This window comes from Parasteatoda tepidariorum, chromosome 3 (assembly GCF_982258835.1).
Source record: "Parasteatoda tepidariorum strain Cologne lab strain chromosome 3, Ptep-v5.0, whole genome shotgun sequence".
In the NCBI taxonomy this organism is placed as follows: domain Eukaryota; kingdom Metazoa; phylum Arthropoda; class Arachnida; order Araneae; family Theridiidae; genus Parasteatoda; species Parasteatoda tepidariorum.
The window spans coordinates 111830602-111853493 of NC_141757.1; the positions used below are offsets into that span (position 1 = coordinate 111830602).

The 22892-nt window shown below is 28.0% G+C and overlaps 2 protein-coding genes across 2 annotated transcripts; both read right to left on the reverse strand.

Annotated features, from left to right (window-relative positions):
- Nucleotides 1-12607: 12607 nt before the first annotated feature.
- LOC147814177 (uncharacterized) lies at nucleotides 12608-17898 on the reverse strand. The gene is made up of 2 exons (XM_087159939.1): nucleotides 17410-17898; nucleotides 12608-13928 (listed from the first exon to the last, which is right to left on the reverse strand). Exons 1-2 carry the CDS (start codon nucleotides 17809-17811, stop codon nucleotides 13605-13607), a joined length of 726 nt encoding a protein of 241 aa, XP_087016065.1. The 5' UTR covers nucleotides 17812-17898; the 3' UTR covers nucleotides 12608-13604.
- On the reverse strand, nucleotides 17820-20139 carry LOC147814178 (uncharacterized). Its single transcript, XM_087159940.1, has 5 exons — nucleotides 20007-20139; nucleotides 19653-19766; nucleotides 19145-19258; nucleotides 18370-18486; nucleotides 17820-17994 (listed from the first exon to the last, which is right to left on the reverse strand). The coding sequence occupies exons 2-5, from the start codon at nucleotides 19691-19693 to the stop codon at nucleotides 17925-17927; spliced, it is 342 nt and encodes a 113-aa protein (XP_087016066.1). The 5' UTR covers nucleotides 19694-19766; nucleotides 20007-20139; the 3' UTR covers nucleotides 17820-17924.
- Nucleotides 20140-22892: the final 2753 nt, after the last annotated feature.

A 22892-nucleotide genomic window follows, 5' to 3' on the forward strand; every position in this document is an offset into this window, starting at 1 on the left:
TCTTTATCTTCAATTCTTTTCCTAAACTTCCAGTTCCGCTGATTAATTTTTCTGTCAAGTTTTACCAATCCTGCCAAGTGCATTGGATTTCCGTTTCTTGTGTCAATGACAGAATTTTTTTTTCAATCTTACTTTATTAGCACTGTAAAATTTCCATTATGGCAAGTATCTTTTGCACTTATACTTGAACTTATACTTTGGTACAATGATCAAGATTACATTTGGCCCTTAAAACTTTCCTTTTTCTTTTATCCTGAAAAACTTTATCTTTCCTCGAAATCGATTCTGATTTTGTTTCAATTTGTGATCAAAATTCTTCGGCCAACATTTTAGTTTAACTCTTTGCGTGACGCTAATTCTATCAAAGTACACTCTTTTCTTTTGGTATTGATTTTTTGGAATTTGGTCATTTTTATGGCGCTTCCATTCCAACCAAAGTTCTTTTCCTTATTGAAGAGTTTTACTTGCTTTGCACTGACAGTTGTTCTTCTACTGGAACTCAACTATTCATTCCTAAACGGCATGTTAACCACTTTAGTTTAAATTTTATCTTTAGTACTATTCGATACTTTTTTGCTGGAAAATTTTTTCCCTTTTCTCTGTGACTAAAGCCTTACTTCCCATTTTGTCACCAACAATCTCTGGCAAATGTTTGCTACCTTTATCAGAATTAATCTCCATCATTTCTTCCATGACTGATGATTCAGAACTAATTTGATTTTTACTAGATTTTAATTCCGAAATCCTTTCAATTCTCATTTCCTTTTTTTTTTCTCTTTTTGGAAAACTTTTTCATTTTTAACCAAAACCATTTCACAATTTTTTGACGAAAAAGTATCAACATATGATGTTTCTTTCTGGCACTTTGGGTGTGTTGTTTCTTCTTCTACAACAAAACCGACCTGGTTGACTTGGCAAGCATCCTCTTCTTTATTTCTCATCGCAACCCTTTCTTAGATGACTTGCTATCCCTTTTCCTCTACGACATTTACTATCTCTCCGTCGACCAATTCATTACTTTCTATTTCTGGTCACATGGACTAACATCATATCTTTTTCTGCTCCTGCAATTTGCTGCTGTTCCTTCCGATCCTCCATAAAAATATTTTTGCACTTTCCACAATGTTTTCATCGTATTATTTAAGAAAGTACGCTTTATTTCCTTTTATTTTTCACACCTCGAAACTTAGAGAACTCCAATTACACACTTTTTGGAAAATATTTTCTTCCCAATCAATAATTACTTTCTTATTTACTTTAGTAATTGGTTCCATTTCTTCAGGTACAACTGTTAGTCAGACTATTATTCTTTTAGAATTCGATTGGCTACTTTCAGAATAACTCTTGGTAACATTTCCAGACTTAGTGCCACTGAATTTACCAATATTAAGTCAACTTGACTTTGTGTTCTACAGTATTTCTTAAGGCGTCCTATTTCACCACAAGTTCCTCTTTTTTTTGTTGATGAAGCATCATACACAATCCTTAATTTTGTAGTTGCATGCTCAGGTCTTATCACTACATGATGAAGGATATAGTATATTATGTTGCTGTATTCTATATCATCACCAATTTTTCTTTTAATTGCCTTTGAATAACTTCTTTATATTCTTCAAATAATTCCAAGTTCTTCCTAAAAGTTTGAAACAATTCGAAAAAACGAAATTTTACATTTTCGTAATTATCTTTAAGTTTCATTTTATCCTCCTTCCATGGTAATTTAATTACATATCTCTTTTCCTTCTTAGTGATTGATGAAGAAAATAACTCTAAAACTTTTTCTGTTTCTTTTTTTTCGAAGATATTTTTTATTCCAATTGATTTGGTTTCAAAAAAAATTTTCAAGGACTCATTTATATTGATGCTTTCTTCCAGGGTCAGATTAGTCCTAAGAATTCATCACAGTCTGGAAAATTCCCCTTTCACACGCCATCCGAAAATAAGTGCAGAATAATTTATTCTTTCAATTCATTCATTACTTATAGACCACAATATGTCGGCGCCAAACAAAATCGAAACATTTTCACCCATAAATCTGGAGTCGCTGAACTCTAATAGGCAATTCCAAATCTCTTCTTCTTTCTTTTTCATTTGATTACTTGGCATTTTTATATCCGCTGTAATCACTTCGATGAAATCAAAAGCGATACTTTTCTCAGGGTTATTATTGTTTCTTGAAGTTAATTCTACAATTTTTTTCGGGTGATTTTCACCAAATATATTTATGCCTTTTCTCCTTTTACTATTAAATTTAATTTTTTGGATAATTCTTCAGTAATAATAGAAATTTGAGAACCTCCGTCAATCTTACAAATCGATGATTTTGAGGTCCTTCTGCTATAGCATTTACAGTATACAAAACTATATTGAATCTAAATTTAGATGAAGAATTTTGACTTACTTCTAATGTTTTGGGCTCCTTTTCTTCTTTATCAGTCAAGTCCGTCTTAAAACAAGTTTATTCATGATGTTTTCATCTGCATTTTTTACACGAAACTTTATTTCTACATACAGTGGACATAAGATTACGTCCGAAACATAAAAAAAAACATCTTCCTTTTCTTTTTAAGAATTCTTGTTTCTTCTCAATATCAAAAACATTGCAGTTATATTTCGAATGATTTTCACAGTCGCAATTCTTTTTCTGATTTCTGACATCGATTGAATTCAAAATTTAGTTCTTCTGAAAGCTTCTGCTGAATAATTGGGCATAGTAAATTTCCATAGCATCCTGCGGTTACATTTAATGATGACAGGTTTCTTATCTGTATTTCACATTCATCATTTAGTCGTCTTACTGCTTTTAAGTAGAAAACATTTCGAATAGGTTCAATAGGGTGAAGTTTCATCATATGAGAGCTTATCACAATGTCCGTTCTTCCAAAACGTTCTTTCTGAATCTCGATAGAGGAATTGTAATTCTGATCACTAATGGTTGATCCAGATATACCTGTAGATGCGAGAGCGCTTCCTCCAAGCAAGGATTTCAAATTTGCTATTTTTTCAGTTTTTTATTATTCATTGTTGTTATGAATAGCTGTTTCAAATTGATTATAAAAATCTAACCTCCGTAAAAGGTTCCAATTTGCAGACGAGGTAGGTTCATTATTTTTGATTCAGTTTTAACAACAGTTTCGTTTCTGTTACTTTCGATATTAATTTTAGAATTAGAAGAACATCGATATAAAAATCTCTGAATCCTTCCTTTTCAGATCACTATTTTTTCTTGACATTCTTAGCAGGTGGTTATTTCATTTTCGAACTCCTGTTCACCAACAGTGTATTCCAATTTTTCATCCAATTGTTTCAATTCCATCATTTTTGCTTTCAGTTGCTCACTTAAATCCAATAAAAGTTCTCCTTTTTTCAGCATCCTGCGATTCATCTGCCAAACTCGCTTCAATTTTCGATAGTAATTTGGTAGTTAGCTGTCCTACCACAGTTCGTTTCCTTTTTTTGATTCCCTAACATTTCTTTCGTTGCCGTCTTCCTAAATTAATTTATCCAAGTATTCTTCTAAAAATTTTCGGTTCAAGGGTCGTTTCACCGAAAATACCTCCTGTGGTGTTTACCCCCATTCCAACAATTTGAAAGGAACACCTGGAACACGTATCCTCACACCGAAAAGAACTAAAGGGGTTATCTTTGGCATGATAATATGTAATCAAAAATATTGTCAATATTATAATTGAAAAATCATACCTTTCCTCTTTCATAAGGATTAGCTGCGCATGCTCCGTATGTCGAAACTGAAAAATGACACAAGAACTAGATTACTCTATAGTGACTGATATCGATGTCTATATGAACTTGTTTAAGAAAAGTCGCTTGTAAGTAACAAGCAACGCATTTCACATATATGTGTCTTAATATTTCGCACATAATTGATTTATCAATCCCTTATTATCAATCATCGTTCGATTCTTGTCGCTCAATTTCTCAGTGAAGAAATTTTACTTTATGCCTTTTAAAGAGAAAAAGGTTTGTTTTAATTTCTGAAAAAGAAATTTTTAATTTAATGAAGAGAATTTGAGACACTTCCTATTGGAGATGCTCCCAACATTGGAAGTTCGAATGCGTTGCACGTGTGACACTAGAAAATTATGTTTTGAATGCAGGGTTCGTCACCCATGAATACAGCAAAAGGAAATTTGTAAAACAAAAATTCACGGAAGAATAGAGTGGTCACAGAAGCAAGAAGTGGTTCAGTAAATCTTTATTTTATGGGCGATTCCACGAAAAGTGGTCCTGAGTGACTAAATTTTCAAAATTATCGTAAAATCAAAAATGACACAATTTCGGAATCTAGAAGATGTAAATTTTTTAATAGTTAAGATAGTTTTTTGAATTACAAAAAATATTTATGTGAATTCTAACAAAAGGTGGAACACTATGAATTTTAACAGGAGTTCTCTTCTTTGTTATGTTATATTCCAATGGAGTTCTTAAAATATTAAAGAGCAATAAAATAGTTTTTAGTAATAAATATAACTATTTTACTCTTTTATCATTGTTTAATGTATTTTATTAATTTGGCCTAAATTTTTTTGCTTGTTTGAAAGTCGATTAATCAAGATAGTCTAATTTCCCAGTAACACACGTAACATTATTTTGCATTTTTTTCTGTAAAAACTTTAGTAAAAAAGAAAATTTAAAAATTTTTTGTTTTATAAATTAAGAAGGCAAGATATTCAACGGAAAAAATTCTCGAATTAAAACTGCCAATAGTTAAAATTTTATAATTAATTTTATTCAAGGTAACACACGTAACGAAAAGTTACGCGCGTTACTGTTATGTGTGTCAGAGGTACTTATACACTTTAATTATTTATTATATTTTCAATAAAAGATTTAAATCATGTTCGGACATTTTTATAGCCGCCGCGCAACTTCAATGCCACAAATACGGAATTGTAAGATTGTGGTTTTTTGTAAAATCAGGTCGGTATAAGCATTAATAAAAATGCAGCATAATAAGACGATAATTTTGAAACTTTTGGAAATTGTTTTCCCAAACTTCTATTTGTTATACGTTTATGTTTAAGTAGAATATTTCGACTGCATTTGCTAGATTATTATAAAATGGATAAGCTTAAAATAGTGTCCTTATCTGGATTTAAAAGAATAAGAAGATGAAGAAAAAAAGAAAAGAGCATAAGATTCTGCACTTCAAAGGAAAGAAAATAAGGAAATAATGAAAGTTAGACTTGAACTTTCAAAACAGATTTATAATGATGTAAAAGGTTCACCACTAAGTATTTCAGATGAACTTAATTATTAATAAATGGATTTTCTTCAAAAGTTAGATTGTTTATACTATGCTTGTATTGAAACAAGAGCTGGTTCTCTGGATTATTACGCGGAAAAACTGGCAATAAAACGAAAGAACTATCTAACGATGTTTCAAAGAGAGGCTTATACTGATTTTTGTCAGTTGCATCCTAAACATTGTTTAATTTTCCATATTTATTGCTTTATGACTAAAAAATTAATTGCTACTGTAAAACTTAGAATCAAAACAAATATCATGAAATTTTTATTCTTTAACTGGAAGGCTAAAATTAAGTTCATGACAATACATGGTGATGGTAGAAGTATTTATGTATATAAAGTAAAAGAAATTTTGGATCTATTTGTTGGAAGGGTGCTTCTGATACTTACAAAAATTTCTCATTGCTTGCTATAGGTTTCTAACCATCATTTATTGTAGTTTGGTAACGATGAGAAAAAGATGACAATAGCTCACAATAAAAAATATATAATGGCAAATGTGCAAGAAGAATGTTTTGAAATAACTCTTGAAAATTGGACTAACTTTCAATAATACGTAAGAGTTAAAATAATCCGAGGTGATACTTTCCAAACAAACATATCTAGCATTAAAACCAGGGAAATTCTAGTTGACTTTGCAAAGGCATATTCTTTTGAATATCAAAACGAATTTCAATCAGCATTATGCTATCCAGCCACAGTTCCGTTATTCACAGCAACTGTTTCCTTAGACGATACTCTCCTAAAGAGTTTAAAATAGAGTCCTTTACAATATTTTCCTAAGGCAAAGACAAAGGTGAAACAATGTCTACACTTTTATTTTAAGACTGTTTAAAAACGATTCTACTTCAGAAGATGAGCTAACAGAAGCCTTCTATAGTAATAAGTCAAGTTAAGAATTTAAAAATAAATATATGGTTGAATTATTTCATATTTTGTCAATCAAAATATAAAAAAAGAAATTAATTTGGAAATATTTTACGATATCACATGCAGAAGTTCCTTCTATGGGATAGGAGTGTAGTACAAAGCAAAGTTATTTATATCGTGCTGTTATACAAAAAAATTTATTTGCTATCCAGTGTTGTTTGCAAAGCTAACCAATCAACTCATGCCTAATACAACAGTATTATATATTAGCCAAAAGGAAATAAAGATATTAATTGAAAAGATCAATACATGGCAACGGTAATACAAAGCATAAAATCTATGCATAAGTATCGTTAGATACTTGAATAAGATGCATAGATGCACATTGTGGCACACAAATAGTCAGTAAGTCAATTTCTGTTCCCTCCTGATCAGAAGTGCGCCTATAACTGAAATTAAAACGACATATGCTCTATCTCGGGAACATTATTGACGCAAATGCACATGCTTGTAAACCTAAAATGCAATATTTGCATAAAATAATTGGAAAATATGCATATTTTTGTTTCCAAACAGAAATGATTTTGAAGGAATAGATGTGCCTAAGATTTGCTATGTTTTACTCTCTAAACCAGTATAAAGAAGGGCTACAGCCATCTTTCCAGACCATTTACTATTTTATTTGCTAAAATAAATTGTTTTTCTTCTTCTAAATTAAAATAAATAAATGTTTTAGTGCAACATTTATGACTTCTCAGTTGAAATATTCACAGAGGGTAACACACGTAACGTTCAGTTAACACACGTAACGCACCAATTTCACCGAAATAAAGAAGTTTTTACTGTTGCAAGAAATTTTTAAAAATCACTAAACACAGCTTCGATATTGTATCTCTCTATAAAAGAAAATATCTTAATTTTTTGCCTTTATACTTCACAGAATTAAATGAATATATTCAAAGTTTCAAATATCTAGCATTATAAAGGGTAACACACGTAACAAAATTTCAGAAATTTTTTTCTTCAACATCAAATTAATTTGCGCCTTCAATCTTCGTTTTGAAAACTTACAACACATATAGATTTAACAACAAATTAAGAAAAACATAAAAAATATCTAACAAGTTTATTATAATAAGTGTTAAAGTTGAAATATGTCGTGTAAAAGTAACACACGTAACGAAAGAATCGCCCTTATATCTAAAAATGGAAATTAAGTCGATCAAACTTAAGTCAGGCACAGAAAATTTCTCAGGAATGTGTAGAAAAAAACATTAAATGAAAAACACATAAAAATTTCTTTGTAATTATGAATAATTTTCAAACGTAATTTCAATAATTTCTTAAAGCTACTATTTATTTTTAGTGCTAAACCAACTGTTATAGATAGTTTAATCCCGTTGATGTTAGTTTTATATTTTGTTCCTTTTGTTACATTTACAGAAATAATTATGCTTTTTCCTCCCTTCGAGAAAGTCCTTTATTAAAAATTAAATTAACATGGAAAAAAAAAATATGTTTAATTTAATAATGATGGAAGAAATTTAATTGTAAAATAACACATGTTTTTAATTAAATAATGTAATCTTGGAAAATTATTTTTTATAGATCATGTAACTTAATTTTTTTCGAAAAAAAAGTATTCAAAACTCACATTTTTTATTTCTTGGGTATTATTCTGCCTATTATGTTCATATTTTGACATCAAGAATTGCGTTGTTTAAAAGAAATATTAAAAAAATTTCATCCTAAAATTGGAAATCTACACTATTACAATTATGTTACAGAATGACAACGATTTGAATCAAACGATTAAAATCAACGATTTATATCACTTGATTTGTCCAAAAAAATCACAGATTCAAATCAGAGTAAAAAAATAAAGAAACTATAAACTTAAGTACTGAGAGCAAAAATAATAATTTTTAAAGTAATTAAATAATTTTAAAAAATTTTTTCTATGCCTTATTAAATATACTAATTTATAATTTTATTTAAAAGTTAATAGTTGTAGCTCCTGAGAAATTGAATTTCAAAAAATTCAGATACAGTATAATCTCCATATCTCGAAAATCTTGCTATGTCAAAAAAGTATTTCCCCTTTGGCACTTATATATCAACCAAATGTTAATTTTTAATTCCTATGTATAAGAGTTTCTTCTCAAAACCTTGCTAAGTCGAATTTTTTAAAAATAGAAAAAGAATTTTTTTCAGAAAAATCATAATATAAATTCATTGTAAACAAATTATCTTCTATTTAATGTATAATTGTTCTTGTCTTACTCTTAAAAGTAAAATTATCATTGTTGTATTTGAACTTATAGTCAGCTATCATTACATTCATATTCAATAGCAGTTATTCTTATGTTTCATGATTCTACTTTTTAGAATAATATTTAAGAAGATTTTTTTTTTTTTACTTTTTAGGACATATTTAGTTCTGAACTTGTTAATTCAAAATCTCTCGAAATTTTTCAGCTTTCCTTAAACCCAGAGATATCAAGATGTATTTGTAAAATTTGATTTCTTAGGAACTACTCTACAGATTTTGTATTTTGCCATGTAAAATTAAATTCCTTAAAATGATACAAAAAATTGCGTACCTTTATAATTCACAATTTTTTCTATCATTATTAAATGAATAAAAAAATATTTACTAAAAGTTATTTTTTGCATTGCATTATCTTTGGATAAATGAATTTTGTAAAAAGTTCTTGAGATATAGCGAAGTACGCAAAAAGAAAAATTAACATTAAGGGGTCCAAACTTTGGTGGTGCGCTCTCCTGACCAAACAATTGGGACCCTATTTCCCAGATTGCGGCTGCACCCTACATTTTGGGAGTCAAAAATCCGTTGAAAAAGTATATTTATTCAGAGAAAAAGCACTTACGTAACTTAAAATATCGTCTGCACTTATTAATTAGCATATTCGAGGTCATTAAGATTGAGTCCTAAAACCTGACGATTCAATCATTTGATCAAAAATTATTCAGAAAGGTCCATTTTTTATTGGTGCATTGTGTAGAAAACTTAAATGTAAGGGGGAGAATGTGAGGAAAAGCCGTGAAAAGGGGAGGGACAGTGAGTAAGGGACCTTAGGTTTCGGGTTAACATTTTTTGGCAAAACTCAATGTTTAAAGGGAGAGCCAAAAGTTGATTACGCATTTATATTTATTACTTACATATTTTTGAACATTAAAATGGATGAAATTTCAAAAATAATAATTATTACATCTTCATTAACATTTATTATATTGATAAATTTAAACATAACATGCTCGAATGAACATGACAGAACTTGCTATTCAGTTTCTGTCAAAATCCCCTGATGTCCTATAAAATATATTTTTATGTGTTAAATCGTTTGATTAATTCATTAGAAAAATCTTTGTAGAAGAAAAATAATATTTCACCAGCACGTTTCACGTGTTTCTTGCGAATTTTATTAGAGATAGTATTTCTGTGGATTTTGTACTTCCGAGAAGCTTCTGCAATCGACATACCACTTGCAACTGCTTGCAAACATTGTTGCAGCTTTTCTAAAGTGTAATCACGGTAGTTTTTCGTTCCAGGCATTTTTTTTATAACGTCTGACAATTTTTCTGCTGAAAAAAAAAAAAAAATGAATGAAACTTTGCACAAAGTAGCCCCACAGTGCATTTTTTTTCATTTTCCGTTTATTTGTTATTAATTTTCAATTTTTTTTAACGCTAACATGATATAATTTTTTATTAATATATGAATAAAAATTTTTGCACTTACGACAATTGTTTTATCAACGTCTTTGCATTTCACAGCTAAAGTTTCCACGCACACTTTTCGACGTCTGACGTTCTCGGAAAGTTGTTGACATTGGATAAACAAAACACACTCTGAGATAGTTTTAAAATTCGAAAAAATGTTTGTAGTAATAGAGGAGACTTCTGTCTTCAAATTCCACACATTTTTAACGTGAAAAAAACATAATACTGAATAGCAGCACTTGAAAAGTGCCAAATTCGAATTTGCGCAAAGTAGCCCCGCTGCACAAAATAGCCCCACATGACGGTTATAAAAATATACTTTTTGAAAGGTTATCGATTGATATAACCAAACCATTTTATCTGTCAGATTTTAATAAACTTCACTCTTTAACTCCAATTATGTAAAATTTTTAAGCATAATTATCATAAATTTAATTTAAAAAAATATTCTTAGCAATAAGTTTTATATTCCAAGAAAATAACAAATGAAAAATTAAAAGATAATCTTTCAAAAATTCAATGCGTTTTAATCTGTACACGCAGTATTCATTCTTTAAGGATCAAATGAAATTACAACATGATGTGAAATTAATATTTTTACATTGTCTAAACAAAGTAATAAAGCGAAATATCCAAATATAAATAAAGTATAAAAGAGAAAAAGCGTAATTTCTTAAATGTGTGTATACTTCTTAAAATACTAAATTATAACAATGCATACTACTTTTTTTACATGTTATAAGCCGCTGTAGTAAAAGTTTTTTTCAAAATTTTTTTTATGCTATTATAACAGCATAAATCAGTTAAAACATGAAAGCTATCTTTATCATTTTAATACTAAGTTAGCGCTGTAAATCTAAGACAAACAATTTTGTTTTAAAATCTTTTAAACAGAACTACCGTATAATTGCTATTAAATTACAAGTGGCAAAAATAAAAAAGCAAGCATTTTATGAAAGACATTCTGCAATTTTTAACAATCACAGCTGGTACTTTATTAAATGAATAAGAAGTCACACATGCTTTCAAATGTAAACATCAATAGTTGACTAGCAAAATGAAAAATAAAAGCAAATTAAAGAAAAGGAAATCTACATTATGTACAATTGATTCGAGAGATCATAGCTAACAAAACTTTCTCTGACTTTCGATTTGGATTGATGTTTTGGCACGAGAGTTATCTGAATTGTATTATCTGCCAGGTCTTAAGAAATAGTAGCGAAAAATATATTTTATTATATTATTTCAAAATTCAGAACAATTTTAATTTCCCTTAACTTTAAATTAATAATTTTATAAAGTTTTCTACATTCAGGTATAAATCCTTTTATTCTGTAGATGAGAATAAAGGGAAAAAATTGTAACAAACGACGCGAGTTCATTGCATTTGAAAGAAAAAAAATTATTTAAATTTCCATGATTTAAAATGATATAATAATAAATTACTGATAAATCAGAGACTTACAGGAAAAACCATCACAGATTAAAATTACTATCTATTTGTAATGTCAACACTTGAGTACGATGAGTCGTTAAATTAAAAGCGAATCGCGTGAACCGTAAGCGCAAAAGAAGCTTTCGGAAGTGAAACTCTGTAGATTAATAACAGATACTTAAAAAAAAAAATTAATGTAAAATAAGAAACATTTCAGGCGTAAAAGGCGATGATTTAAAAAGTACCATTGAATTGGGAGAAAAATTACTGACTTAAAATCATGTAATTGGAATGTATAAAGAGTATGATAGATATCATCTACAAAATAATAACACAGATTTTCAGTTTAATTTCTAAAATTAAATTTATGAACATTAAGTTCCATTTTAGGTTTTTTAACTTTCGAAGCTACTTTTTGAGGTATATAAATTAAATTTAAATGAAATACATCAAGTTAATTATAAATTTTAACAGAATTGTAATAGTTTTTTTTTAATATTTAAGTAAAGTGGAGAGGAAAACTTATTAAGAGTAATTTAAAATTTGATATCAGATATCGTGTAAAGACCACCAGGCAATTTCATGAAGAATCGGAAAACAACTTTTTGCATAATAATTGTTGAAAAACAAAAATTTTGAAGAAAAACTGGAATATATTTATAAAAAAATTTAAATTTTCTTTTTGTTTTCATGGTCAAGAAAAGGATTCAAAATATATTTTGTTTCGTATATATTTTGTAAGGAAATTTAAAATTTCTTGATATATAGATTTAATTTTTGAATTTAAAGTTCATTTGAATTTTTTTTTCTCTTTTTGAGCATCTAAAATGTATTGAGGATTCCTTATTGGCATGCTGCGCGTGTATCGTTGATCCACGATTTCTGGAATTAAGCAATTAAAATAAAATTGCTTTAGTTTTTCAAACATGTTATTTTTCCAGAATTTGTCATTTTTGAAAATCTTTTGAGTTTTAAATCCTTTTCTTGACCACAAAATAAACAGTAGGATCTATTAGTTATATGCAGTTGTCCCTGAACCTGATAGAAATATAAATGTTTAATATTTATATCGCCAATGGATTTATCCTTGTTTAGGTTCCAAAAAGTTGTTTTTCTGTTCTTGATGAAATCTTCTGGTGGCATATCTCTACATGAAAATGGGCATTTAATCTCCACTATTTGGTCGTTATCGATTAAGCCGTCGGGAGTCGCTCCCAAATAGGAATTAGTGTCATCTATAAATAATCCGCAGTTTTGTATCTTTAAATTTAATTTTCTTTCTACGTCTTTCTTTGCCTCGTTCTCCATTCCCCCCCCCCATAATCACAGGCTCACTATAAAAATCTGCATAAAGGATTTTTTTAACTAGTGTATTTTTCCTGCGACACACTTCACCAAAATGAGAAGCCGTTAGTATTTTCTTTCTACCCATAATGGTGAATCTGCCTGTTTGATGGTATTTTTCTGTAGGTCTTCTCTTTCTTTGTTTCTTTTTCAATTGTCCATAATTCTGGATTTTTTTGGCCTCAAACTGGATCATATCAGCTTTAGAAGCCAAGGGGCCATAGCTGGTGTCTTTATTATTTAGATCTAACTTACGTTTTTGGCCCTAATTTCTCCCTGTCTTATTTTCCTGGCAATTCTCCTCTTTTCCGCCTTACTGTCCAATTTCTTACAAAATTTATTAGGACTGCATTTAAAGGACATTCTGTACAGGGCTTCTTATTTTCAGATTGAATTAAAAGAGGAAACTGCTGCGTTACACCGCATGGAATAAGAATTCCTCAAACTATAATTAATTCTTTTCCCACCGGTATTTTTTGCGATTACGGAATTCAGTGACTCTGCTAAGTTGCTGGTGGCGTTGTATAGCAGACTCTTAGCATGGGAAGATAAATTATCGAAAATTTCAATGATGCGAAAAAAAATCCCATCCTGCTTCATTTCTTCAACGATGTTTTGAGTGTTTTCCACCACTTCTAATTTCTTTTTCTTTCCTTCTCTTTCGCTTATGTCTATATTATTATTCTCTCTACTTGTAAGCACCTTCTCTGGTTTGCAAAAGTATTCATTGCATTTGTCATGCTTTCCAAAAATATGGTAGGGAATGTTGATGAGATCAGTTCTCAATTCTTTCATTTTCCGAATTTCAGAAATTTCCGATTTCCTTTGGTGATTTGACGCAGACCATATCGCTTGTTGCATTCTAAATAAGTTTGCGCTTAAAAGTTTCCTAAATTTGATTTTGAAACCATTTTTCGTGCTTTTCGATAGTTCAGTAAGTTTACTGCAAACATTTCGAATGAGATGGTTTTTGCATTCGATTTTCTCGACCATAAAATTGCCGTATGGAAGAGAATCTAGAATTTTTTTTATGGACGTTGCTGTCTCCTTCACCAATCATTTTTGGGAACTTCACTCCATACCTATCCATGCTATTGAGGAAGCCGTCAACTATAATATCGCTTTCAATAGCAGAAGATGGGCCACTCCAATTTTTGGAACACGCGTGTTGTTTATTTTCTTTTCCACGAGCGCACATAGAGCAATACTTGTTCCTCAATCCCAAATAGAGCACTTTTTCTGTGTGATAGCCAATTATAGCAGCCTGGAAAAAAAAGAAACCAAATTAAGATGCGAATAACACTTTGTTATGAATTGCATTTAGGCTTCATATAATAAAGCACTATATATATAAATAAATATATATATAATATATATAAATATATATATATATATATATATATATATATATATATATATATATATATATATATATATATATATATATATATATATATATATATATATATATATATATATATATATATATATATATATATATATATATATATATATATATATATATATATATATATATATATATATATATATATATATATATATATATATATATATATATATATATATATATATATATATATATATATATATATATATATATATATATATATATATATATATATATATATATATATATATATATAGGTGATTCTTCTTAAACATGACAATTCGGACCAAAATATTTCTTCAACTTTAAAGCTCTCAAAATAACCTAAATTTTTTTTTGCATACTTCTTTAGTTACATTCATTAATATCTTACCGATAGCAGTGTAGTTTATTAACATTTTCTCGAGAAAAAAAATAAGATAGAAATTCACCAAATCTTGAATGCCAGGAAAATGACATATTACCTTAGAAGTTTAAAAAACAGTCATTTTAAATTAATAGTAAGTAACTCAACTTAAGGCTTTATGATAGATGGACCATAAATTGCTTAAATCAATTATTTTTATCCACTGTAGAAAGAAACAAAAAAAATTTTTTTGCTGATATGTACAGAATAAAATTGTGTATAATAATCAATCATTAAATAAATAAATAACCTTGATTACATCCAAGCATATTACAATCATACATAAACTTGGTATTAGGTTAATATTTGCTTACCCTCTTTACAGTATTAGCAGTTAAAAAGAATTTCTGATAACACTTCAATGTCCTGGCTTTCATAAGCTAGGAAAATGACAAATTCGCCATTTTATAGCATATAACTTTACTTTAATTTAATATTTTGGCCTAGGACGTTTATATTCTGCAGAAAACAACATGATTTCTTAAAATAACTCATATAAATATCTGTAGTTTTTGTTATTAATGATTTCAAGAAGCCAGGAAAATGACAGCATAAAAACCAACTCACCTTGAAAAATTTCTTGAAATAGATTTTGAGCCAGAAAATTGGTTCTTTATTCATGAAACAAGACATGTTCAGATAGGAGGCTATCTAATCAATCTATTAACATAAGATATTGATTCCTGGCGCTATCTGTTAGTAGCCAGGAAAATGACAGATTTTCATGGGACAAACAAATTATTGACAGAAAATTTTTTTTTAAGCGAAGTTTCAGTAAACAATACCCTCTGCGTACATTCTAGAAATGCTTATATAGGATAAAAAAAAAAAAAAATAGATTTTGAAAAATGTATGGGAAGTTTTGAAGCTAGTTATTATTTGAAACATTGTTTGGGACATGCCAGGAAAATGACATTCTGATATTCAATTAAATTTTTTAGTATACAAAACAGTCAATGCTAGTGCAAAGTCATTTTAAAATGCTAACAGCAATGCTATGTATTAATTATTTTTAAAAAAAAATTTCTTTTAGTATTATAGTTTAAGATCTTGGAGCAAGGGACAGTGAATTGTCATGTTTCGTGAGAATCACCCATATATATATATATATATATATATATATATATATATATATATATATATATATATATATATATATATATATATATATATATATATATATATATATATATATATATATATATATATATATATATATATATATATATATATATATATATATATATATATATATTAACATTATGAAAAAGAAATGTTTCATTTTAAAAACAATGTAGGGTGTTCATTGACTATTGAATTTATATGAGATGAATTCATAAACCTTGAAATTTACACAGAAATTTTGTGATACAATAAATGGTGTCTTATACATAAAAAAAAATCACTTCTGTTTTATAGATTGAACATGACAAGGAGATGGTAGTAAAAGCAGTGTTTTTTTTCTTCTCTTTCTGAACTTAATTTGCGATGTAACTGGTATTTAAGCCAATTAATCAGCATCACGATATTAAAGTCTCAAAACCAATGACTTTTACAAATTACCTACTACATATAATAAAATGAAGAATTTCCGTGTGTGTGTTTGTATACCGGACTGCGAAAACGGTAGGTTCTAAGAATGCGAAATTCAACAAGAACTTGAATGAGTACGATTGCAAACTTTTTACGAAGCTCGATTTACGATTTCTGACTAGATTTTTTAATTCAAAGACATTTAAGAAGTTGTATTTTCTCATTGGTTTAGTAGAAACCATTGTTTTAAAGTTAACAACATGATTCTGTATTTTCAAATATCTGAAGGATAATTTCATTAATGTTTGCAAGGGCTTAAGTATAATACAAAGCATTAGTTTATTACGCATTCTGTACTACTTAATTATTTTTTACTCATTATGCTAGCTTATATCTGAATGATCAACGAGATCGTGATAGAATAAGCGAACTACTCTACAATATTAATAATTTTAAGGTTATATGAAACGATGTGTTAATTCTGTTTATATTTATGATTTTAAAACGTGTTGCAAAAAAACTAAATAATTTTAAATCAACGCTAATAGAAAGTTAAGAAAAAAAAGAAAGAAATTTAAATGGAAAACAAAATTTAGGGAGAAATTGTACTAATTCGCTTTAAAAAAAAAAACGTAATAAAACACGAATTTTACTATTGACGTCAATGATAAAAAATTAAATTTGATGATAAATTCTAATTGAAATAAAAAATGAGCTATGAGCTAAAAAGGGAAAAAAAATTACATATTAAGTTCGGGTAATCGTAAAAAGATGCCATAAAATTGATACCAAACATGCTAAATTTTGGTAATGGGAACTACTGGCAGCAGTGTAATTGGTTAAGTTATAATACGTACCAAATATACTCTTAGGTGAAAAATATTCAATGAATAAATTTGGTGCCGATTACAGCTGCACAAATACTGTAAAGCATGCTGTGAAAGAACATAATATTCCGCCTTGCCTATTTTATATTGCTTTTACCCTCTAAAATATTAATTCTACAATAAATACCTTTTAGGCCTTAAATTTTATGTAGTTATTTGATACTTAAAATGTATTTGCTTAAACCACTAATTTAAAACAAAGAAACTATAAATAATAAGACATACATCTCATATATCCTTGCCCTCTCTCGATTGAAACTTCTAATATGTTACTATTATTCAAGATATTATCCTAAATAATTCAAAGTTTTCTTATTCTCTGTATAAATATTTTTCTAAATAATGTAAAAGAATGTCTGAACTTCATTTTGCTATCTGGTATGCAATCTTTTGCATCTACAGAAATTGTATAAAACGTTAAAATCATAATGTTTAAATTGCTTAAGTTATTTGCATTAAAAATGGATATAACGAACTATTTTCTGAAAAACATAATGTGTAATAAACTTACTGCTCTTGATAAAGATGAGTAGTTTGTGCGATAGGATCTTTTTTCCCCCCAAGTCCCATCAACAATGACGGTGAGAAGAGGTGTTTCATCTGAATCTATATCTTCACTTTGCCTTGCAATTCGTTTCTCTTCTTCAGCCGCCTTTGCCATTTCCGATGTTGCAGTTTCTTCCCAAGCTTTCGTAAGATGCTCTTGCTCTTTTGCAAATCTTCGACTTGACATGCAGGGTACTTTTAAATTTGAGAATAGGTCTTCCATGTTAGAAAATCCGCATCCTATTGCAGTGATTCCAAGAACTGTCGCAGTATTTATTGAAATGGATTCTTCATTTGTGTGCACAACATCCTCGAAATTGCACAAACGGCATTTGAATCTAAATGAAGAATTAAGACCATTCTTCATTTCAGATACTATTATAACATCTTTTATTTTACAGTCAAATGGGCCATGATCCTCAAATCTTTTTAGGTTTTGTATAAAAAATGAAAAATCAACAAGCCTTCTCCCCGTCACATCTATTCCAGCAGAAGCAACAGGTTTATCGGGATTTTTTTGGGAAAAGATGGCAATTCTCTATTATTTTTCCTGAAAGAAAAAAGAAATATATATATATGTTCCACAATTAAACTTTTTTTCAATTTTTGGCTCTTCAAAACATTGAGAAATTAATTTCTAAAGACCTTACTTCGTTTTATTATAATTGTTATTTAAATTAAAGCTTAACATCAACATATTAATGGGAAAAAAATTAACCATCATTACTATTATTTCTTAATTTGGCATAACAAGGAAAATTTAAGTATTTTTAAATTATTTTGTTTGATTATGCAAACTCTCTTAGCTTTATCTTATACTTAAATATTTGGTTAAAAAGTAGAACATTTTATATTTTGTGAAGTTTTTAACATTTCTCGCAATAAAATAAATTCTTACATAAAAGTGTACTATTTTTAAACATACCCATGAAGTAATTCAAGAGCATAATTTCCTGAGGTGTTAAGGCTTTCAGAATTAGTGGCAGCTGATGCACTAGATGCTTCTTGTGAACGTAATTCCATTTCTTCGGAAAAAAAATTCCTGAAAATGCAAGATTATTTTTACTTTATGTAAGCGAACTTTTTTTTTTAAATATTACAGATGACAGTAACATTTAAGATAATTGATGTGTTATACATATATTCCCTCAAGATCCCTGTGTTATACATATATTCTTATTGTCCATATATAACATTAAAGTAAGTTGATGTGTTATACATATATTCCCTACATTTATCATCATATCATATCAAAAATGGAGAGAAAAATTGAAAAAAAAGAAAAAACGAATGGTATAAAGATTTATGAAAAGAGAAAAAGAAAAAAATTTATTAAAAAAATTTAAAAACCGAAATCAAATTAATGAAAAGTTATGTATCTGCATGCATGTAAAACATTCAATTACTGATATTTTTTAATAAAACAGTTTCATAAACAAAAACTTTTTTCCTCCCTTACCCATGAAATAAATCAAGAGTCTCATTTCCTACGACCTCCCCCGGTTATTCTTGAACAAAATTTCTGAAGAAAAAAAAAGCTAATTGCAAAAATTCTAAAAAAGTAGAAAATTTTCATATTCATTATAGTTTTTCAACATTTACAGCAATAAAAAAATAAAAAAAACCTATGGTGGCTGATACACTAGATTTCAAAATTTTTTTTATTAATCTATATTATAATATTTTTTAATGAAACTTACCCATTAAATGCATACAGAGGCTCATTTCCTGCTACGTCCATGCTTTCAGGATTAGAGGAAGTAGGTAAATGGACGGCTTCTTGCGGGCTAGCTGTCAATTCTTGATTGTTATTTCTAAATTAAAACAAAAATTATGTATCTAAGCATTTGGAAGAATAGAAAAATTTCATATTCCTTACTTACACCGTTGAAAAAAAGTTTCTCAAAATTGAGCAAAAATGTGCAGAAACAGCTCTGAAAAAATTTAGTCCAATTTGAAAACTTGCTCAAAACAACATAAACTCATTTATGAGACTATACCCACACTTGTTTGAACAATAAATTAATCAAAATGAATTCTCGATTAATCATTTTTTTGAGCCAAGCATTCAGCTCAAAATTGAGCATATGATATTACAAATTTGAGCATGTTATTGTTTTCAATAATGAATAGATAGGGTTTACAGATACTATATATACTTGTAAACATTTATTAAACTATACTATAAACCTTATTTTTTAAACTTACCCATGGAATGGATATAGAGTTTCATTCCCTGTGACGTACATGCTTGCAGCATTAGCGGAGATAGGTAAAACGATAGTTTCTTGCGGCCTAGCAGACAATTCTTGAATATTATTCCTGAAAAGGAAGAAACTTTATTTTCCTTTCGGTTATCCACATTATATTTTTTGTTGCAAAATATTTTAAGGACTAAAATAATTTAAGATTGAATTTTTAAGATTGAATTATGATTTATTTAATACATTAAACATTGCATTTAAACTTTCTGAAAAATGGGTAATTTTCTACAGTTTTCAAAAGATAGAGAAATAAAAAATTTCATAATTATTCTATAGCATAAATGTTTTTTAAGCTTACCCATGCGATAAATTCACAAGATGATTTCCGGATACATCAATACAATCAGAACTAATAACTGGAGATACGTTGGTGGATTCTTGCACAAAGGTAAGAAGTGTTCCTTTTTTTTCTAAAAGGAAAAATAAATAATTTTATGTATGTTACTTGTTTTTATCTTTAAAAATAATTGTTTCTTTAAAATTAGTAGGGGAAAAAAGGGGGTTCAGCCGCAGCAGGAGGGGTACAACTCAACATTTCAGATTCGGCTACTGCCGCAGCAGGAGAAATACAACTCAACGAACTATGACGTCAGAGGTTTTTCTGAGAGTGTGAGATCCCTACTGTAGATAAGGTTTTATCTAGAGGGTTGTTTTTATCTCTTCTGTAGAAAGTGAAGGAATTATTTTCATTTTCGGGACTTAGAAATTTTTCGTACCCAAGTGTATTTTATTAAGTTTTCAATATTTAAATTAATATACCAATTATTATTTTCTCATTTAAGCATTATATTTTATTCTATTCCTAATATTTAAATTAATATTTTAAATAAATAATTTTTCTTTATAATGCTTACGATTTACTTTGATTACTAAAATGGAGTAGTATATTTTTACTATGTTTTAATTATTTAAATTAATGTGCGGATCATTATTTTCTCATTAAAGCATTATAAAACATTCATTTAATTTCTAAACGAACCCTTCTTTAGAGATTTTATTTGTACCAATTTTAAATGATGTGTCTAATAATTCTGAACTGATGAAATAGTTTATTAATCGGAATATTTGTATTTAATAAGTCGAGATATGGTAAATATGTAGTAATCATTCTAAGAGATGTTCAGTTGAATAAAATGGTTTATGCTTTCATTACTTAAATTAATGTGCGAATTATTATTTTCCCATTAAAGCATTGTAATTGATTTAATTTCTAAATAAACACTTCTTTAGAGATTACATTTTTACCAATTTTAAATGATATGTCTAATAATTCTAAACTGATGAAATAGCTTCATAGTCAGAATATTTGTATTTAATTAGTCGATATAGTAAATATGTAATAATCATTCTAAGAGGTAACAGTACATAATCAGTTGAATAAAATGGTTTATGACTTCAAAAAAACTTTACGAATTTTTCTACTCATTATCAGTAATATAGTGTAATTATTTTTCATTATAGTTTTCCGCTAAAACTCATTTGATTAACATAGTTTTCGGAAATATCGACAAAATACTAGCGTCTTTGACATTAAACTAAGAAAGTTAAGTAAACTCATATCGTCACTCTGAAACTAAAGTTTTAGGTAACTATGTCCCGTTTTTAATCACCTGTGTTCCAAAACTCTTCAGATTGGTTGTTAATTTGAAGTTAGAAAAATTTTCAAAATGCAGCAGAGTAGCAGAAGTTTGTATTTTGAGTAATTTTCAACTTGCTTCGACTTTGAAACATTTTACAATTATATATAATTTGAAAAATTTTGAAGTTGTTTGAACATAGAAAAGTATTTTAGTAGAAAAAAACGGGATTATATAAAGTCGCAGAAGTTTAGTTGCGGTAAAAATTCGAAACTGTTTTGGATTTGCAAAACTTTCAAATAATTCGTAGTTTGAAAAATTCAGAATAGGTTTGTTTTCCAAAAACTCTGATAATGCTTAGAATTAGGAATATTCTGAAGGTGTTGTTATTTTGAAAAATTCCGAAGTTCTTAAAAACGGGTATATAAAGAATCGCAGAAGTTTGAGGTTAGAAATATTTCAAAACTTTTACGATTTTGAAAAATTTTCAAATTATTTGTACTTCAAAAGAATTCCGAATCAGTTTGTTTTCAAAAAATTCTGAAAATACATAGAATTAAGAAAATTGTGAAGTTAGTGTTGCTTAGAAAAATTCTGAATCTTTTAAAAACGGGTATGTAAAGAATCGCAGAAGTTCGAAATATTTTAAAACTGTTTGTACTTAAAACATTTCTGATGTTATTGGTACTTAGAAAATTTCTTAATTTATTTGTACTTTGAGTAGCTTTCAAATTGTTCCGACTATGAAAAATTTTCCAAATTTTTCTACTTAGAAATATTTTAAAGCTTTGCACATTAGAAAATTTTCGTAGTTGGGAAAAAATGAAATTATTTAGGGAGTTACAGAAGTTTTATGTTAGAAAAATTTTAGATTTGTTTCGACTTTAAAAATTTTTCAAATAATGAGCACTTAGAAAAAATTCCGAAGTTGTTTTTTTATTTTTATTTCCAATGCAGCAGGCGATACGGACATTATCCTAACGCTGTACAGAGATCAAAATGAAATAAAAATACAAATACAGAAGGATATGAAATATACAAAATACAAAAACAAAAGCAAAACATCAAAGACAAAAATTAATTTATGAACTTAAATTGAACAAAAGTTCTCTGGCCTCCCAGTATCGGGAGTAGATACAGTTCTTTGTGAGAACAATTCTGAAGTTGTTTGAACGTAGAAAATTGTTTTAGTCGGCAAAAAAAAGTATACAAGATGTAACAAAACATTTTTTTTTTTCAAATTGTTTTGATTTTGAAAATTTTTAAATTATTTATACTTTGAAAAAATTTTGAATCTGTTTGTGTTAGAAATATTCTGGAGTTGTATGTACATAAAATTGCTATTAGTAGGAAAAAAATGAGTATATATCAAGTAGCAGATGTTTGGTCGTGGAAAAGTTTTCAAACTGTTTTCAACTTTGAAAAATGTTCAAATTTTTTGTAATTTGCAAAATTTTTAATTTGTTGGTTTTTAAAAAATTCTGAAAATGTTCAGAATTAGGAAAATTCTGAAGTTGTTAGTACTTTTAAAATTTCTGAAGTTTTTAAAAAACGGGTATATTAAGAATTGCAGATGGTGTAAGTAATACTGTTGTACGGTATGTACA